This window comes from Silene latifolia, chromosome 10, assembly GCF_048544455.1.
Source record: "Silene latifolia isolate original U9 population chromosome 10, ASM4854445v1, whole genome shotgun sequence".
NCBI classification, from domain to species: domain Eukaryota; kingdom Viridiplantae; phylum Streptophyta; class Magnoliopsida; order Caryophyllales; family Caryophyllaceae; genus Silene; species Silene latifolia.
The window spans coordinates 13357413-13376799 of NC_133535.1; the positions used below are offsets into that span (position 1 = coordinate 13357413).

The 19387-nt window shown below is 37.4% G+C and overlaps 4 protein-coding genes across 9 annotated transcripts; 1 reads left to right on the top strand and 3 right to left on the bottom strand.

The window, feature by feature from the left end:
• The first annotated feature begins 1504 nt into the window (after window positions 1-1504).
• LOC141605194 (uncharacterized) lies at window positions 1505-11474 on the top strand. Of its 5 annotated transcripts, none has more exons than XM_074423876.1 (4): window positions 1571-3266; window positions 3857-4046; window positions 7901-8029; window positions 10979-11474. In XM_074423876.1, the coding sequence occupies exons 1-3, from the start codon at window positions 1659-1661 to the stop codon at window positions 8026-8028; spliced, it is 1926 nt and encodes a 641-aa protein (XP_074279977.1). In that variant the 5' UTR covers window positions 1571-1658; the 3' UTR covers window position 8029; window positions 10979-11474. The 5 variants fall into 5 exon arrangements, with proteins under 5 accessions (XP_074279974.1, XP_074279977.1, XP_074279978.1 ...); XM_074423877.1 differs by having other exon boundaries at window positions 11049-11474; XM_074423875.1 differs by lacking the exon at window positions 10979-11474 and adding an exon at window positions 10814-10930.
• Window positions 8337-9359, bottom strand: LOC141605197 (pectinesterase inhibitor 9-like). Its single transcript, XM_074423879.1, has one exon. It carries the CDS (start codon window positions 9357-9359, stop codon window positions 8730-8732), a length of 630 nt encoding a protein of 209 aa, XP_074279980.1. The 3' UTR covers window positions 8337-8729.
• On the bottom strand, window positions 11292-14514 carry LOC141605195 (plasmodesmata-located protein 8). The gene is made up of 2 exons (XM_074423878.1): window positions 13639-14514; window positions 11292-11726 (listed from the first exon to the last, which is right to left on the bottom strand). Exons 1-2 carry the CDS (start codon window positions 14393-14395, stop codon window positions 11593-11595), a joined length of 891 nt encoding a protein of 296 aa, XP_074279979.1. The 5' UTR covers window positions 14396-14514; the 3' UTR covers window positions 11292-11592.
• A 387-nt stretch (window positions 14515-14901) lies between these two features.
• LOC141607467 (ABC transporter E family member 2-like) lies at window positions 14902-19157 on the bottom strand. Of its 2 annotated transcripts, none has more exons than XM_074426818.1 (13): window positions 19018-19157; window positions 18314-18459; window positions 18103-18188; window positions 17867-17964; window positions 17669-17786; window positions 17492-17581; window positions 16876-17180; window positions 16535-16730; window positions 16239-16424; window positions 15858-16127; window positions 15475-15720; window positions 15230-15376; window positions 14902-15085 (listed from the first exon to the last, which is right to left on the bottom strand). In XM_074426818.1, the coding sequence occupies exons 2-12, from the start codon at window positions 18414-18416 to the stop codon at window positions 15257-15259; spliced, it is 1818 nt and encodes a 605-aa protein (XP_074282919.1). In that variant the 5' UTR covers window positions 18417-18459; window positions 19018-19157; the 3' UTR covers window positions 14902-15085; window positions 15230-15256. The 2 variants fall into 2 exon arrangements, with proteins under 2 accessions (XP_074282919.1, XP_074282918.1); XM_074426817.1 differs by lacking the exon at window positions 19018-19157 and adding an exon at window positions 18805-18928.
• Window positions 19158-19387: the final 230 nt, after the last annotated feature.

A 19387-nucleotide genomic window follows, 5' to 3' on the forward strand; every position in this document is an offset into this window, starting at 1 on the left:
AACCCTTAATTCAATTATTGCAAGTCTATTATTCAATTACGTTAATTTTGCCTTCTTTAATTGTTGTTATCAATTTCGTAGTTGTTGTTAAGTTTACCATGTGCAGCTAAATTCACCATGCTAAGATGTGAGGGGATCTGTAGTGTAGACGGCGTAGAATAGGTAGACCTGAGTCGGGGTATGGTCGATCGACTGACCTTGTTGGTCGATCGAATGTACCTGTTGGTCGATCGACCGGGTTAACTGGTCGATCGACTGCATCGTGTTAGATTAGCACCGTTTCAATGTTTTAATTGCAATATTAACGACGAGACCGAGAGAAGACTTGTTAAATACTTAGGAATTGACCGACCCAGAAGATCGAGAGATAGGGAAGGGAAATAAACTAATAATTGTAACGACTAAATTACGTTAAGATCGAAAGATAAGTAATTTAAGCTTTAGGAATCACTTTTCGGGGCGAGAGTTAGTATTAGTGAGACCTAGGGACCAGTAGCATAGGCTGAAAGGCGCTTCTAGTTAAGTTGGACCGAGAGGACTTCTTATTTGCCCATCTACATGATTTTTATCAGACTTACCTAGGATTACCGCCGTCAAAACTGCAGTGAACCGATCGTTTTAGCACCCTTTTAGTCATTGTTCACATCCTTTTACTTTATTCACATTTTTATTCGCTTTAATTTTAGATTTATTTTATTTTCATTCATTAGTTATAGCTCAAAATCAAACCCCCCATCACTTATAGACTAAATATAGGCAACTAATAATTCCCTACCTCCCTGTGGTTCGACCCTGCTTACCAGTAGCTTCTGTTAGTAGTAATTAGGTTATAAATATTATTTTTGATACTAAAACAACGGTATCAGTCTCTTATCCCCAACTAATTTGATAACAACCCACCCAAAAATGAGTCGAAGTCAAAGTAACTCGACTCGACATGACCCGGATTCTTGCAAACTCAAACCGGAATTAACTCGACTTGAAAGACCCATTTTCCAAGTCATACACAACAATAAACCAGACAAAACCGACCCGACTCAAATTGACTCGATTAATATGACCCAATCTCAGTGTTTATTGTTGCATACCGTCCATGATCCCTAAGTAAGTAAATAATTACAAATCCAAACTTGATTGACCTGACTCGATCCGACCCGCCTTAAATTCCGACAATCCAACTCAATTTGACCTCGTTCCCATTGATCCGTTCAGTTGTAATGTGACTGTATAAGCGAATGGGAGAAAAATCGTTTTTTTTTTTGGACGACGAGAGAACCCGCAACCGTTACTTTTGGTGCGCACTGGATAAAAACCCTCGAGAATACGTAATGACCTATAAACCATGTACATCAGGTCAACCACCCATTTTAAGAGGTGACAAGATCGAAATCTAATAGGCATAAGCGGTAAGCCACATAACCCTAAACCATTTTATCCCCAAAAATTACTCTTATGAACTTAAACCTAGGACCTATAAAAATTTCACCTAAGTTTTAACTTTTAACCATTGTGATTTACACCGCGCTTGCAGAGTTGCGGGTAGCAAAATCGTTATTGCAAAACCGTTCTTTAAACATCTAGAACAAACAGAAACACTGTGCATTAGCTCAGCAAAAAAAAGCATCAAAGTTTACACTTCCAACATCATCAAAACGCAAATGCAATGCCATCATCCCCGCCACATTTTCTTTCCAAGATTCTCACGTTCTCTGCACCACCACCTTCATCCTCCTAAACCCATCTCCAGAATTTTCACCATGTCATTCTCATCATCATCAACACCACATTCATCTTCATCTTCAGCTTCTCCCTCAATCCCAGACAATAATGAACAACAAACATCAAAAATCAACCAAGTTTTACAATACCATAAACAAACCAAACACAATTTCACCCAATATGCAAGAAGTCCGGGTCGTCTAGATTGGGCTAATCAACCCGACCCATTTAGAAGGTACATCTCTTCTCCATTAATCAATCTTCAACATTTTCCAATTACTGACGAAGAACAAGGAAAAAAATCGAATCTTTCATACTTTTCTCTGTTTAATTCACTTCCTGCTGCAAAACCCATGTCTTTTTCATCAATTTCTCAGTTTTTGTATGATTCTTTAGCTTTATCTGCCTGGAAAACTACTGGGTTTTCAACTTGGTCTCTTAGGGTTAACCCTAGCAGTGGGAATTTACACCCTACTGAAGCTTATATCATTGCTCCTGCAATTGGGTCGTTGTCGAAATTTGATTTTGTTGCACATTATGCTCCGAAAGAACATGGGTTAGAAATTAGGGCTGAAATTAGAGATGGGTTTTTTAGGGATTGTTGCAAGTTTGGTTTACCTGATGATTGTTTTTTTGTCGGGTTTTCGTCGATTTTTTGGAGGGAAGCTTGGAAGTATGGTGAGAGAGCATTTAGGTATTGTAATCATGATGTGGGACATGCTATTGCTTCTGTTGCTATGGCAGCTGCTGAGTTGGGGTGGGATGTTAAGTTGCTTGATGGGTTAGGGGGTAGTGAGTTGGAGAAGTTAATGGGGGTTGGGGATATTGGTAAATTTTCGGTGCCAAGTCGCCCTGTGAAGGGGGAGTTTCCTGAGATTGAGTTTGAGCATCCTGATTGTATGTTGGCTGTTTTTCCTTGTGGTGAAGGGGAGGGTCGTATCGTTGATTATGCAAAGTTGAGTGAGGCTGCGAAGGAGTTTTCGAGATTGGAGTGGAAAGGGAAGGCTAATATGCTAAGTAAGGAGCATATAGTTTGGGATGTTATCTATAAGACTTCAGAGGTAGTGAAGAAGCCGTTGTCAGTGGGGAAGTGTTCGAGGATTGATCCATTTCAGAGCAGTGGAGTGTGTAGTGAGAGTTCATATAAGGAGTTGACGGTTAGGGAGGTGATAAGGAACAGAAGGAGTGCAGTGGATATGGATGGTGTGACTGAAATTCATAGAGATACATTTTACCAAATTTTGTTGCATTGCCTCCCGTCTGGGTCGAGGAGTGAAGGGAAGCAGGGGAAACCATTGGCATTGCCATTTAGGGCTCTTTCTTGGGATAGTGAGGTGCATGCTGCCTTGTTTGTTCATAGAGTTTCGGGTTTGCGAAATGGTTTGTATTTCTTGGTGAGGAATGAGGATCATTTTGAAGATCTTAGGAAAGTTATGAAGCCGGAATTCACCTGGAACAAGCCTGACGGTTGTCCTGATGATCTTCCGTTATATGAGCTTGCTCTTGGTGATTGTAGGGAGCTCTCAAAGAGACTGTCATGCCATCAGGTAATGTTGCAGTTGCCAACTGAGAGTTTTCTTAGTCTCATGTTTTATCATGTATGAAACAGTAATTATGATCCTTGAAGCAGTGATAACTCTGTGAGTTTACCGCGGCACTAAAATTTGAACTTTGAACGCCTTCCTTTAATACCCATTTTGCTCATATTCCTCTACAGTTATCAAGAAGTTTTGTACTATTGTGGTCCCTATACCAATATGAATGGACGGTAGAGTATCAAATATCATTTCTAGAGCATAGGAAAAGGAAAAAAAAATTCCCATATTTTACAATAAATGATACGGAGTAATAGTGAATTGTCTTGAAATATGGAATTGGGAATATGGTACCAAAGTGATGTGTCTTCAGCAGAAATTGGAGAACACAGGTTTTGTAGTTTTCTCGCAAGTGAATGGAATGAGAACATCATAAAAGGACGTGAGGGAGAGTGTAGGTTTTGACTTAAAATGAGAGCCCACATGAAATGGTTTCACTTGTATAAGACGGTATCACATGTTAAACCATCCCAAATTCTTACACATTTGTTTGTGAGTTGTTAAAAAATCTTTCTCAAATGTCTGTCTGAATTCGAATGCAGGATATTGCTAGTGATGGCTGTTTTAGCCTAGGCATGATAGCACATTTCGAGCCTTCATTGAGGGAAAAAGGTGCTTGGATGTATCCTCGTCTGTTCTGGGAGACTGGTGTTCTCGGGCAGGTGCTTTACCTGGAGGCTCATGCAGTTGGAATTAGTGCCACAGGAATTGGGTGCTTCTTTGATGATCCAGGTAATATTATCACGTTACAATCATGAATTGCTTTTCATTTACACTCTTTACATCCTCAATGGAAAAGGAAAACTCTGTTGGAAATTTGTTTTGTTGAATCTGAAGATAATAAGAGCACCGTCAAAAGTAAAAGTGTACGGAGTATTAGATTCATTCAAATGCATACTGATTAGACAATGTAGATACCCTGTGCTGTGTAAATCAATGATTTAAGCGTTAAGCCTTGTTTTGGACTACTACCTGCGCCCAACTTATGACCAGACTCGGAAATGATTCATTCAGGCTAGATCAATAGGAGGTTGACTCATTTTGAGCATGCTCTTTGTGGTCATTTTGGGTATGGATTTAATCGATTCATGTCTTCCGGGTTAGGGGTCAGTCAATTAAGTCGTTTCTGTTGTGACAATAGGATTTTTGGTTCATTTAGGCCTGGTGTCAAGTTAATTTGGGGTTGGAATTACTTTAGGTTCTTTTCGGCTTTGGGTTAGGCTTGGGTCATGTCACTTCCAGTCGGTCATTCAGTTCGGAATATTTTTGTTTGGTCTACTTATTCTACTTTAAGCTCACTTAAACCTATCACTTAAAGATCTTTTAGGAAATTTGAAGCAAACAACTCTTTTGGTAATGTGTAGGTGCTCTTTATTCTTCTTTTATGAGTAAGCTTAGGCTAGGTTAACCTATATGGAATACTTAATTAATTTTGAGAAATGAAAAACACAAATTTTCATTTGTGATGGACGCTATCCGTCACAAGCTTGTGACGGGTCAAATAAAACTCACATGGGGTAGATAAAGACACAAGTCATTTGTGACTCCCGAGACGCACTAATTTTTGTCTTATCTACCCATGTGGGTGATACTTTGACGCGTCACAAGCTTGTGACGGATATAGACTTACTTAATGAAAAAGCCAAAAACTTCCTATGATCAAAGCTGATTTTTTTTTGATTTACTCTACTATGTGGATTAATGTTGTTATATACCGAGTCACTGACAACTCTTGACTATTATACTCGAATCCGAACGAAATCGAATGAGATTCACTAAAAAACCTTTTAATTCAATGAAGAGAAATTCTCTAATCAACCACGTATATCAGGTTATCGTATGCCTTATCTAATGAGAATGTTAAAATTGATCACATTTTCTATAAACAATTGTAGCAGAATCTGAAGGGGTTGTTTGGTTCAAAGGGTTGGAATGAAATAAGATATCATGAGACAATGGATTCAGAACTCGAAACATATATTAGTTTGTTTGGTTCACTCTAAAGTTGTATGGATGATAATGAAGTTTGAAACTTCAAGGGATATTGGATTCCTATGGGTTAAGGTTGAGTTAGAATTCACCAAGTTTCTAACTTCATTTTAATATAACTCAATCAAACACTAGAAATCTAGAATTGAACAAATCCATTTCATTCATTTCCAATTCGCCCAACTAAACACCGCACTAGAATAAAAGTTAACACTTTCCATTAATTAGGGTAGATAATCTTATATATATACTTGATGAGTTGATGCACCTTATAATTTTTCCTAATTGATGATGAAATAATGATCCATGAATGAATAATATGAAGTGTAGGGTTTGTTTGATCACAATTTACAAGTTTTAAAATAAGATCATCTTGCACTATTTGATTAGTTATACAATATAACAATTTTACAAAATAATCTTACAAACTAATTACCGTAAAGTTCTGAAGTACATACATCATAATTTTATCGTACGTTCGTACTCTTTAACCTCCACGAACTTACAAGACTACAACTCTATAAAAATACGCGTTTCTTGTTGAATAAGTGTATGCTAGTGTATATTTTAAGTGTTATTATGTTTGTAATTAACTACTCCGTAGTTCCGTATTACTTGGATTGCAGAAACCCATCTTAAAAGCAATTGTGTTCGTCTCAAACTCAAGTCCTATTCTATATTTCTATGGACTTATGGTTTATGAAGTGTATTTTTGTAGATGTATTATTAATCTTGCATAATCGTCATCAATATTATCTTTCTTTATCAAAATTAATCTTAGCTGTATATAATAATATTACTATAACGGTATAACCAATCATCAACGAAAACAGATACAAAATTTATCCTTAGTGAAAAAAAACCATGCATTAGTACGTTATTAATCAAGCATCCAAGTTTATCTAATCTTCTATAAAAAAATTGCCGAACAGAAGACTATCAGAACACCAACTCTTGTGATTTTAACATAAAATTTGATCTCAAACACTCTCTTCCGATTACTATATAAACCCATCTAACCCCTTCATCCATGAACTCATCCCAAAGCCTCTGCAATCAACTCCCACTGAGTTCATCATAATCAACCACAAATCTCAAAAACCCGAGAAACTCAAAAAAAGATGAAGACCATGATGGTAATCCTGGCTATTCTAGCCTTGTCATCAGTTGCTTTCGCCCAACAACAAGACGATGCACAAACACAGAATGATTTATATGATCAACAACAATGGTTCTTCCGACACCACCCTTATTTCATTCCACACCCTTATTTTCATCATCCTCACTTTCCACACCCACATTTCCCTTCTCTGTCGCCAACATCCGCTCCTCAAGTTCCCGCCCACGGTAACTTGAGTCCTTGCGTGGATGATTTCCGTTCGTTCTTGTCGACTCACAAGTACTCGATGAGTTCTGGTTGTTGCTCTGCTCTTAAGGACGTCAAGATCCCTCCTATTCAAAGGCTTGTCTCACAATACTGCTCTGGCGCTTCTGCTCCGAGTTCTTAAGCATCGAATAAATTGAGTTTATAATCTAAATTAACAATTTATATTATAGGATATATTTGAATAAATCACCCAGTGTGCATGGTGATATTAGGAAAAGTTATTATTCTAGGCTTAATAGTTGCTTATTAAGTATTCTTGTCATAATTATTACTTCGTATTAATAATGAGTGTTTTACCCCAAAATTTCTTATCGATCCCTATGTTTAAGGAACCATCCAAATTTCGACCTAACTAGCATATTCATAACGACCGGCAAAATCAACACTACCACCAAATCACCAATCCAACACTGAGTCAGTGAGTACATAAACTAGAGAATAACGATCAGTATCACAACAGCACACCAAAAAAATATATACTTTACCGCATTAATAAACACAATAACACAAATTAAAAGCACGTCCCTAAAGCAAAGATTTCACCTTTTTGTCTTCAGAAAGAAGACAGCAATGCTGCATTTTCGCCATAGCAATAACTTCTGTTGACGATTTAGGGCTCAATTGTTGTTGCTTTCGATCCGCCTCCCGTGCTGCCATTCATAAACCCTAACTTCAGTGTAATTTCGGGGTGAAGTGTAATTCAGTGTAATTTCGGTTTGAATTATGATTCTGTAGTGGTGAATAATTATTATCAGTGATTATGAATGATAACTCTAAATTTCCTCAATTTCTGGTGTTGACAGTGAGATTAAAGATTAAAGAATGGGAGTGATTTTGGTGAATAACAATGAGGAGAATATTTGACTGTTATACTCTACCCGATTCCAATGGTCGACTTGTACCACCCGATCCCACGCCCGAACTAACCCGAAATTTAGTGGTTGCCCGAATTGACCCGATCAATATGACCTAACATGAATGTTTATTGTTGCGCAGAGTCTACTTTCTCTAAATAATTTTATACAACAAACTTGAATTGACCCAACCCGGCTCCAATTTTATTAAACCCGAAAATGATCAAAGTCAGGACCCAACCAACCTGACTTGACAGGTAGACCCGTTTGCCAAGTTTATATGTATTGTCAAATGGAGAGTTTTATCGTCGTAATGGTCTTACAGACAAGTGACAACTGTATGATATATATTACAGTGCATGAGGTGCTTGGTCTGAAGGGATCAGACTATCAAAGTCTATATCATTTCACAGTCGGAGGCCCAGTTCTCGACAAACGAATAATGAGCTTACCCGCGTATCCAGGTCCAGAAATTGATGTGTAAGGTAACCAACTTGTGTCGACTTCAGCATATGTTAATATAGAATATGCCATACTGTCCATAGCTGTAGATTTTTAGATTAACGCGAGTGTCATGACCATATTCATCGTTGTTGCTTGCTGGTGAAAATGGATGCTCCAAGTCTGTTAATTTCTTGGAGATTTTATTCCGCAAGATTTAGTTGCTTAGGATGAGCTTACTGCTCAGTGGCTGACCCAGAAAATTTTATTTCTGGGTTATTATGTAGACGATGCTGACCTATAAAATTTTAACTTTTTATAATAAAATTACAACTTTTTATCTGGTTAAGCACAAAAGCTGGCAAAATGCACAAACAGTATAAACCGTCGGGCCCTATAATTTGCGTCCGTCGATGCTAGCTGTATACCAGGGTCTGAGATTGATGCATAGTTAGTCATAGTTTTAATTGTGGCAACTTGTGAAATGTGGGGGGCACTTATTTTCAATAGATTTGCATAGTAATTTTGCATGTAATTCCAAGGTGACAAAACTTTGCTAATGTTTCTAATTACAATGGCGTATTACATAATAATACTTAAACAACACTTCAAGTTTATGAACACACACTTACATATAGAGCCAAAAAAAAGAGAAGATTAGGATTAGTATTCAAGACATTTATTGGACTAGAGGTTGTTCGCTAATCAGCTTGAAACCACAAAGCGGCGGTTTCATGATCGATTTTAGGGCATATGGGTTCCACGAGCGAAACGGTGTCTAAGAACAAACCGATTAACCAAAGCCAAAGCAACACTAGTAACCTTAGAGACGTCGTTCACCTTCATACTAACAAGTGCCTTGATGCTCTTCCCTCGCCTACCACCTGAAAAAGCCTCGGCACAATCATTTTGGTCGGTGAGTGCAGTGCTAGTCCATGTGACAACATTACTCATGTGCCACATAAAGTCATCAACTCCGCCCTCTGTATTAAACTTCTGTAACTCAAATATTGATTGCCTGAGTTGTGTGACGCTATCATCAATCTTCTCCATGCAACTTCCTATGGCTAGGTACTCGGAAGTATGGTGTGACCTCTTAAGTTTACTAGCCAACTTGGTTAAGTAGGCTTGAGCAAACCTAGCTCGAGTCAAGCTAACCTTTAATGCTATTTGAGCCAACTCTTCATGACTTAGGTTTGTACTATTGACATAGCCGGACAATATTTGCTCACATACCTTAGGGTAGCGCGTTGTGCTACACGCGGACATGATGAATGCTCTAGTCCTAGAGCACCGACGACAACTTGCTGCATCTCCGGCCATGAGGAGGATGGAGAGGGAGAGAAGTAGCAAGGAAACATGATATCTTGCCATATTTGTTTTTGTTCCTTGATATCTTTGCGGAGCTATTGTTTTCAATTTAAGACGTTTTTAGAGGTGATAGAAGTATGGCATGTATGACGAGGTATATATATACATAGATGCGATATTTCTTAACTAAGCGTCAGCTTCAATTTAGGGTCAAATGTTGAATGTCCATGTGCATATATTAAGTGCTTTAATTTGGAGCCTAGCTTTAAGTCAAAGGGTCACCTGAGACCTAGTGTAAGATACGGATCTCTAATCAATATTTTAATCTAATTTTTAATTATCGGTGCCACCTGGGGGTATCGAGATCTTTCTAATCAATAATTTTTTATACTCCGTATAATTCTTTATGATAGGCCGCCACCAGGTGGTACCGATTATCGATACCACCCTCTCATATACGGAGTATTACATATAGAGTCAACTAAAATAATGAGCCCTACATGGGGGCATATGAGATTCCGTGAGAGGGTGGCTCCAAGACTTGATACGACCTAGTGACGCTATCTCATTTTATCATTATTTAGTAATGTAAGAACTTAGACCAACCCCAAGCAGTGGTCGCGCTAACTAGGTCGCGACCCGATTTTACTCTTAATCCTAACTTATTAACCTTGACCAATTTTCACCCTCCCAAGCAGAAGGTCGCGATCTAGGTCATCAACCCAATCATTATCCACTTTACAACATTCTCAGTCATTGTTTTTTATTGTTTTATAATTGTTCAACCAATAAGAAATTGACACGTAGAAGGTCAATAAGACCCCTCTTTTGATCAACCTTGGTCACAAATTGACCATTTCTTGTTTTTGGTCACAAATTAACCACCATTGGTCACACATTAACAATACTAATTACTTGATTAACCGTGACCAAGCAAGGTCACAACCAAGCAATTGACCTTGCTTGGGGATGGTCTTAGAACTACGAAAGAGACCTAGGTTTATGATGCATTATTGAGTTACTATATTTTATGTTTTGAGATTTATTGTAAATCTGGGGATGCACACTAGTAACAAATATACTAATTTGATGGATTCGAAAAATGACAGGAAATAGGTGTAATGTTTAAGAAGACAGGCTTATTTGTTTGACTTTTATTTGTCAACTAGACTAGATGTATGGAGTATTTTCTAGGGATACTGAGAGGGCTTATTAGGGGACAAGAACCTTACTTAAAGCCGGTTATGCTTCTTCGATCATCACCTTATTCAGGCTGTATTGTGATGATCGAGATTGATTAAATATATAGTAGTGAAGATGTTACAGTAGTTTGTAAGAGAAATTTACGCGACTTTTTAACATAACTGTTTGACTGGTATTTGTTTGACGGAGTTCAAAACGTCAGACTTATAAAACGCGCATTTCTATAACATATAATTATCCGTTAAAACTGTCGCAAACAAGTTTTTGCGAGTATTGGAATGCTGTTATTTATGGTAATTGCAAATTTACGACAGTGGGATTTTGCTTAATTTGAAGAGCTTTGTGGTGGTTTAAGCAAACAAACATGTGCATCAGCTTGCAGTAGCAACGAGCTATGCATATGCATGTGCAGAGTGCACGTAGTATTAGGATAGAAGTCAATTACATGCATTTTTATTCGATACACAACTACATTCCAGGAAACTGTCCAGCAGATGCCAGCTTCTGATGTTTTGATGGTGTTTTTCAAATGTTTGGCTTCCTTCCTAGGCAACTTCTGATGTAACCTTCCCCATATGTGGCTAACAAAAGATTAGGCGGAGAGGTAGAAGACTTTAGTTATGTCGGGAGGGGGCATGGACTTCCCTGCTTCTCGACCCTCGCCGACATTTCTGTTAAGCAGTGGTCACCCAGCCCCTTTGCCTCGGTGGTTGAATGTAAATATATTTACACATAAGATTAGGTGTTTAGTTCTTGGCCGGTTTTATTTCTTACTTTGAAGATTCATCACTGTGAAAAAAGCTCTTACTCGTAATTGATTTTGCGGAGTAGCGAGTTTGCAACGGGGTAATGCATTGCATGCAATATATTACAGAGTACATTTGTAAAGGGTAATTAATTAGTGAACTACCGAAAATGTAAATTAAATTATGTTCCTACCGCAGCTTAATTTCAAAATGATTTGGGGTTGGCTGACATGAATCATCCTTTAGAACCATATCCGTGAATCCATCATGTAATTTACATTGAATTCTTTGAGAAAATTCATGGAAATGAAATCCACAAGTGAACCAATGAAATGAAGTTCGGAAGTTTATTTGCCGCCGCCGTGAGCGCCACCACATGATTTCCGACAAACGGAGAGGAGAACGATGAGAACAGCAATGCCGCCGATAATGCCAACAATGATAGCTATTGTTTTTGCAACATCATCCTCATGCGTTGGATCTATTCACCCACATATTGGAATAATTAAATTATGTAAAATACAACCATTTACTATATTACATCAATTTAAAAAATGTTTTTGTTTATATCAATATTATGTCGTCTTTTCTGTATATACTTTATACTTTATTGAGGGTAATGTATCAACCTGAACACTAATTCTCATATAAGACGGTCTTATAATCTCGCGAAAGACTTGTTCAAACTTGAATAGGTGGGGGTAGACTTAGATAGACAAGCACCTTTGTTGGTTGTTCTTTAGGCTAATGCACTAAAATAAGTGGATTTGCATGAAAAGAAGAGTATCAACTAGGAATGCTCTAGTCTTAAAAGAAGGGGAATTATATTATTAAGAAATCATGCACTAAACTTATGTTCTTTAAACAAATCATTCACCTCAATTATTAGAGCTTTCTTCAAATAAATCAATTCAAAAAGTTCCAAACAAGACTACAATTCATTTTTTTATAGCCTAAATACTTTGGGTTCATAATTTTATCACCAATTATTGTTTAAGATCGTCTCAACTTAAGAATGCTTTCACACCTGGTTAAAATAGAGGATGGAAATAAGAAGAGGTTGTGAGAAGACTGAAATTAAGGCGGTTTTAAGCAAGACTGCAAGAGCAACCTGCAACTTTATAGTGATCATTAAACCTAACTATCTAAGTTATCATGACTATATAAAAAAAGAACATGATTACCATTTTATGGTCAGTAGGGAGAAAATAAAGTGTAAGACGATAAGACATACAATGATGCACAAACTTAAAAGTGTGATGGAGAGGGGCCGAGTGTCTTCTATTTAAAGAAACTAAGTATATATTCTTGATGCCTTTAACTTTGTGGAATTGTGGTAGTAGATTTTGTACCAATTAAAAACTGTGGTGGTAAATTCATGGTATCAAATATCGACATAGTGATATAGTAGTAGATAAACGATGGATCTTTAGTATCTTACATAGTACATGTTTGTTGTAGATAAAACGGTGATATCAAGACTTGTTATCAGCTGGTTGACGTTATCTTTATGTTTGTTATGATTTTAAAAAGATTAGCTAGAAAACTCGTAAGCAATTTATTGATCACACTACATGACAGATCTTTGTCAAGATTCCTAGCAATGTGCTATGGCATCATATTTATTTTTATTTTTATTTTTTAAGTAAGCCATGGCATCGTAATTATGTCAATTCAAATTCCGAATATTACCGCGGTCATTTTTTAAAATGATATAGCTAATCCAATTTTGATACAATAATAAAACTAAGGTTTATTATATAAAAAATGAGTTATTCCATTAGTTTATGGTGTCCCAAACTTCCTACTAACTTCATCAACATTTTTTGTTTTTTTTTTCTCTTGAAAAAGTGGGAATAATAATATAGGAATAACTATCCCCTATTGGTTGAAAATTTTTATTCTAGAGACAACTTAACACGTAAGTTACTCCCACTTCACTGAAAAATACTTGGTCGTCAAAATTTTATAATTCATTTTTTTTTTTAAAAAATTTTCCATTGTATGAATAATTTCTCGAATTTGAGGTTGATTCGAGTCAATTTATTATTAATTTCTCCATTTTAATACTTTACTTACACTACATTTTACGTAATTTGTTTCTTGTTTAATGTAACAACGTCCGCCACAATTATTTATTTACCTTTTATTAAAATACCTTTTATAAAAAAATAAAAATAAAAGATAAACAAATAAATGAAACGGATTTCATTTACTCCCATCATACTCCCTTAATCCTATGGACTAACATCACATGCAACATGCAAGCTACTACGTATATATTTACTGGGACGGAGGAACTATATATTGTCGTTCTTTTCACCGAGTTAATTCTTACAAAAATGCATGGTTTTTAATTTTTAATTTTAAACAAATTAAGGAAAAAGAACTACCTGCAGCACCAGTAGACAAATCATAGTAACCAGCAGCCCAATATTGAGCATAACATTTACCCAAAAACACATGAGCAGCAGGAGCAGAACCACAAAGAACCTTCAACTCTTTAACAGCTTCAACTAAACAACTAGAACAATCACTAGGGTTCAAATCACCTAAACACTGTCCAAACCCTTGAACCGACCCGGATTGACTAACCCGAAACCCGACTCCACCTTCCAAAGCACCTAAAACATCATCCCTTTTACTAAAAAAATCCGGGTCATTTACACTTGTACTTCTACTACACCTCTTGTACATAATCGTCAAATCCGGTTTGCCTAAGAAGTCATACCTCTCGTACCGGACATAACACCCCTCTAACTGTAAGGTAGCTCCGTAAGAGTAAGGGCAAATGAGTCCGATTTGGGAGACTGCACTTTGTATACAACTTGTGCAGTCACTTGGTTTAAGGTCACCTCTACATTGGTATAAGCCGAAAATAGTTGAGTCAGTAGGGGTAGAAGTGGAATTCCCTATCGCGAATGTGTCGTAAAGTGTTTGAGAGGATGAGCTTACTAGGGAAGTAAGGAAGGAGTTTAGGTTGGCTTCATAGGGTGAGGATGGTTGGTATTTTTCTTGAGAACAACCGGCGTAAATGAAGATATAGGCTTGTGTTAAGGTGAGTAGAGCGAGGACGAGGACGAGGAGGAAGACGGGTAGTGTAAGGAATTTGAAGGTTTTGCAATGGTGGTGGTTTATGGTTTTTAACATTTTGGCTTTTTGGTTTTGGTTCTTTGATGCTTTTGAATGTTTGTTGTTGATGAGTAAAGATGATATGTTGATGGGAGTGGAGGGAATTTATGCCTTTTGGTGGGATTGATTGCTTTTTTGTTATTCCTTTGGAACCAAATGGAGGCCCATTTGTTTTTTTTGTTTTGATTTGGTTTCAGTTATCGGATTTAATTTGGATTTGAGTTAACTGGAGGGAAAATGAAGCGTAAATGGATTAGTCGAGAGTATATTTAGAAGAGGGGTATATTCAGAATAAATAAAATATTATTTATTTCTCGAGCTGAAACCTCTTAAGGTCATCGGCTTTGTCTACTTGCGTTCCCGTCAATTGGGGCCTAGTTCAAATCAGGCCAGTTTTACGATGTTCACTTACACAAACATGGAAGACGATGGGCAATAACACGATCAATTAATAAACCGAGGTGAACTTGAAGCGATTCATACATGGAAATATATCTCTACAAAGAGGAACTAGTCCTTAGTTCAAGTTACCAGAATTACTAAATTACGAAAGCAGGAGTAATGTAATGTAATGTAATATAACTCGAGGGCCATTGATTGATCACCCTGAAGTCTGAACACTCGTCTTCAATGTTGAATAAAGGCTAATAGTAAAATGAGCACTTGCCGCGAATATCCTTCAGTACAGTGCATATACATAGTCACTTCCTGCAGAACAGTAAATTGAAAAACATTAGGTATTCATACCAATAAACCAAGGAATCAAGGATAGCAGAAAAATTCTGAATGGTCAAGGAAATTACGAGAGATTTTCAATGGACAGCTTAACGTCTAAATTTCAGAAGATCATACATTTGTAAATGGCGAATCTGTACAGCTTTAATCATCGAGGTAATAGTAAGTTCCAGCCGATTTTTGCTCTCTATCCTTCGTGGATTCCAATTTGTTGATCCTTGGCCGATAGTTAGTTGGATCCCTTCTAAATGTGATGTCCAGATGCTGCAGTTTAACAAAAAAGAGCGACAAATTAGAAAATCACACATTTAAGATCTATTTCAACAGCATCTGCAAAACCTGAACTGGTCAATGGGACTTACAGATAGGAAAAGATTCATTCCGGTTAACAGCGACTGAGGGGAGTTTGCTGTACAATCCACTGACGGTGACCCTTCATAAACAATCACTCTGTCTGCCAGATATGTTGCCATGATAAAATCATGTTCAACAACAAAGGCAGTCTTCTGACGATGGAGTATGTATCTCTTAATCACCTTTGCGGCTACAATACGCTGCTCTGAGTCGAGATATGCACTTGGTTCATCTATCAGATAGATATCTGCCGGCTAGATTCAGCAAAAAAAGGTAAATGTCAAAGACTGTACTACTCCCTCTCTTCATTAAAAACTTATCAAATTCTTTCGCACCAGAATTAAGCAGCACAGTAAAAACAGGCAGCCGGGAGCAATGGACAAAGATTTACCTTTCCCAAACACACAGTCAATGCAACTCTCTGCAACTCTCCACCAGATAGATTAACAACTTCACGGTCCATTAACTGCTCTATTTGCAAAGGCTTCATGACATCCGACACAAATTGAGGCTGCATATAAAACTCGCTTATCTTCTGATGAAGCAGATATCTAACAGTGTGTGGAAATTTTGGGCTGATCTTTTGGGGCTTGTATGAAACATTGAAGCTCGGCACTTCAACATCAGAGTCTCCCACATTGTCGGGCTTTAACAGACCAGCCTGAATTTTGACAATTACGGCGACATTAATTCAGTTTTTCACTGTAAGCAAACTTCAGTATATTTATACTCACATACTATCACCATACAATAAGTTAGGAGAGACAGTTACCAGCATACGAATAAATGTGGTCTTCCCCGTCCCATTTTCACCCAGCATCAACACAATCTGGGAATCCGTAAATTCACCTGCACTGACAGATAGCCTAAAGCCACCCTGAGTTTTTGTCATAGAAGGGTATTTGTAACGAGCATATGACTGGCCTTCCGCAGCATTTTCCTGAGGCGTCTCTGCAACCTAAGAATACAATATGAAACGAATAAATACCTAAATACCATTAGAGTCTTTGAGACTGTCACTTGTAAGTTGTGAAAAAACATGGCAACTAGGAGTATGTCTAGGTGTACCTTGAATGTAAGGGATACATCACGGAAGCGCAAGTTTTCAGTGGGCACAAATCCGGACAAGAATATATTGATACCTTCTCTAACAGAGAAGGGTAAGGTAACAACTCCATAAGCACCCGGTGTACCGTATAAACAGCAAATGAAATCCGAAAGATAGTCCAGAACACTAAGATCATGCTCGACTACAATAACAAAGCTGACAGAAGGCAAGCACAAGTTATGATTAGTAATAGTTTACGACATTTTAAATGCTGGATTTGAAAACTGTTGCTTTAAGAAATTAACGGGAAATGGAGACAATAAAAATGGGATGGACGAAGTAATAGAATAGGAGCGGATACCTATTAGGCCTAAGCAACGATCTAACTACTTTAGCAGCTTTGAGCCTTTGCTTCACATCAAGGTAACTTGAAGGCTCATCAAACATGTATATCTCAGCATTTTGCATAGCCACCACAGCAATGGTAAACCTCTGCAGTTCTCCACCAGAAAGATCCACAACATTACGATTCAAAACTTTGTTAAGTTCAAGATCAGTCAATATTTCAGCCTTCACATCTCTCTCATTTTTCTTATCTAACACTTCTCCGACATTTCCCTGGACTGCCTTTGGAATATTATCCACGTACTGAGGCTTGATGATTGCCTGTTCATTAAAATGAATCAGTATGATGCAAAGACAGCGGTAAACTGTCAAAATGATCGGGTCCATCAGGTCAGATCAATATATTTTTCAGGTTAAACCCTAACCCTAACAGTAAATTTGCGGATCATTTCAGGCAATGGTAAATTTTTTACAGGCTCCTGTCAAATTTAGAAAGAGTAACAATTGTTCCCAAGGAACCAGGTGCCAAAGGAATCGCGCGCGCGCACACACACACAGACAAAAACATTGCATTGGGGACACAGAGAGTACAAAGAGAATCAGGAGAAAAATCACATAGAGAAAGACAGCACCTTCACGCCATCTTGCAGTAAGCGGGTGAAATAATTTTGAAGCTCAGAGCCACGAAAGTAGGTCAAAATTTCTTGCCAGTTTGGGGGGTTCTGCACAGAACACATTAGTCAAGTGAGGAGAAGAAACAGAAAGATATCAAGAATTAATCAACAAATTCCGCAGAAACAAACAATTACATCAAAACGCCCCAGATTAGGCTTCAAGTTCCCCGCTAGCACTTTAAGAGCAGTTGATTTTCCAATACCATTAGTTCCAACCAAACCAAGAACTTGTCCTGGCCTCGGAACAGGTAACCTGTAGTACAGTAGTTAAACCATTCAAAAGTGAAAGAAATAAAAAAATCGAAACAAAAATCATAAATTAATTCTTCTAACCTATGTAACTTGAATGTGTTTGGACCATATCGATGTGTTGTATCTTTATCCATATCTTTAGGTAAGTTGATAATTTGGATAGCATTAAAAGGGCATTTCTGCATACAGACGTAACGCAATATCCTTAGTGACCTTAAACACAAGCATTGATTCATTCCATGAACATGTACATCAGATCACTCATGTGTGGAGTGAAAGAAGGGTAGGAGAATGGACTACAGAGTTGAGTTGTCAACCTGGACGCACTGACCGCACCCAAAGCAAAGCTCCTCTGAAATGAAGGCAAGTTTTGCTGCTGCAGTGACCTCAATACATTGCTTCCCTGAAATTGAGGCGGAAATCAGAAACAGACAGGAGGTTCACAAAAGAAGACTTAATCAAGAGAATTCACCAAAAGAGAGCACTCATGTGAAACATATTGTCAAGGTACACACGACAAAACCGCACCTGTCTTTTCCACAGGACAGATCTTCTTGCACTCTTGACCGCACTTCTTTGGCTTACAACGATCTGAGCGAACAATGGCTAGACGAGGCAAACGGTCTGACATCTTGCTACTGGTTAGACGGATGCCAAACACTTTACCTTGGAAACTGGAAGAAAAAAGAGGACAGGATGGAACTGAATAAAAATTAAAAGCATTTATGCCAACATCACGAACTATTACAGTAAAATTTTAGTTACCAAAAAACCCGTTTTACAAACCTACTTGTATAACGGCCGCATTACACAAGAATTTGTTAAAAAGATTAGTTTTTTATTTACTTCATCGCGAATGAAGTCCTTTACAATCGTCATCAAGCAACATATTGCTTTGCTATAAACAAACATGGCGAAATCCTAAGTATCATGCAATCTTCAAATGCATGATAAACACAAAGCTTCAATCTTTATATCCTAACTACAAAGAATTCAAGAAATTGTAAAAAATTACCAACTTTTTATACATTATTACGTATCAATTCGAAAAGGGTTTAAAAATTTCTACGTTCCCTAGCTTTATACAGTATAATTTATTTAATTTTCAGCGTAATGAATCAACAAATAGAACATCAAACGAATGCTATAATTAGAAAAGAACGTAACTTTGATAAATATATGGAGAATAAAGTTAAAAGAAATTTGAGACTTGAGAGAATAGAAAGAGTTACCGAGAGAGCAAGAAGAAGTGTTCAAGTAATACAGATAAACGAGAACACACGCCTGCTTCCCTCCTTGCAACAATTCTTATATAACGCGTTTCAGATATATTATTGTAAAATTAAGTGATTATTTACCTAAAAAGTCACAACTTTCCATAAATAAGTTTACAATATCTACTAAGGGGGCGTTTGGTTCAAATATTAGGTATGGAATGGAATAGATTCTAACTCTAAGGAGGTATGGAGTTAGAACTCCATACCTGTTTAAAGTTGTTTGGTTCAATCCGGGAATTGTTTAAAGTTGTTTGGTTCAATCCGGGAATGAGAATAATAGTGTGTTGGATGGAATGGAGTTGGAACCTTGGGGAGAAAGATGGGT

Excerpts from the sequence above, each read along its gene's own strand:
- LOC141605194 (XM_074423873.1), top strand. The coding sequence starts at position 1,659 with ATGCAATGCCATCATCCCCGCCACATTTTCTTTCCAAGATTCTCACGT. Across the intron at positions 3,267-3,856 it reads AGAGACTGTCATGCCATCAG|GATATTGCTAGTGATGGCTG; the intron begins GTAATGTTGCAG and ends ATTCGAATGCAG. Across the intron at positions 4,047-7,900 it reads GTGCTTCTTTGATGATCCAG|TGCATGAGGTGCTTGGTCTG; the intron begins GTAATATTATCA and ends TATATATTACAG.
- LOC141605195 (XM_074423878.1), bottom strand. The coding sequence starts at position 14,395 with ATGTTAAAAACCATAAACCACCACCATTGCAAAACCTTCAAATTCCTT. Across the intron at positions 11,727-13,638 it reads TTTGTCTACTGGTGCTGCAG|ATCCAACGCATGAGGATGAT; the intron begins GTAGTTCTTTTT and ends GTGGGTGAATAG.
- LOC141605197 (XM_074423879.1), bottom strand. The coding sequence starts at position 9,359 with ATGGCAAGATATCATGTTTCCTTGCTACTTCTCTCCCTCTCCATCCTC.
- LOC141607467 (XM_074426817.1), bottom strand. Across the intron at positions 16,731-16,875 it reads TCGTTGCTTAGGCCTAATAG|CTTTGTTATTGTAGTCGAGC; the intron begins GTATCCGCTCCT and ends GCCTTCTGTCAG. Across the intron at positions 15,721-15,857 it reads TGACTGTGTGTTTGGGAAAG|CCGGCAGATATCTATCTGAT; the intron begins GTAAATCTTTGT and ends TGCTGAATCTAG.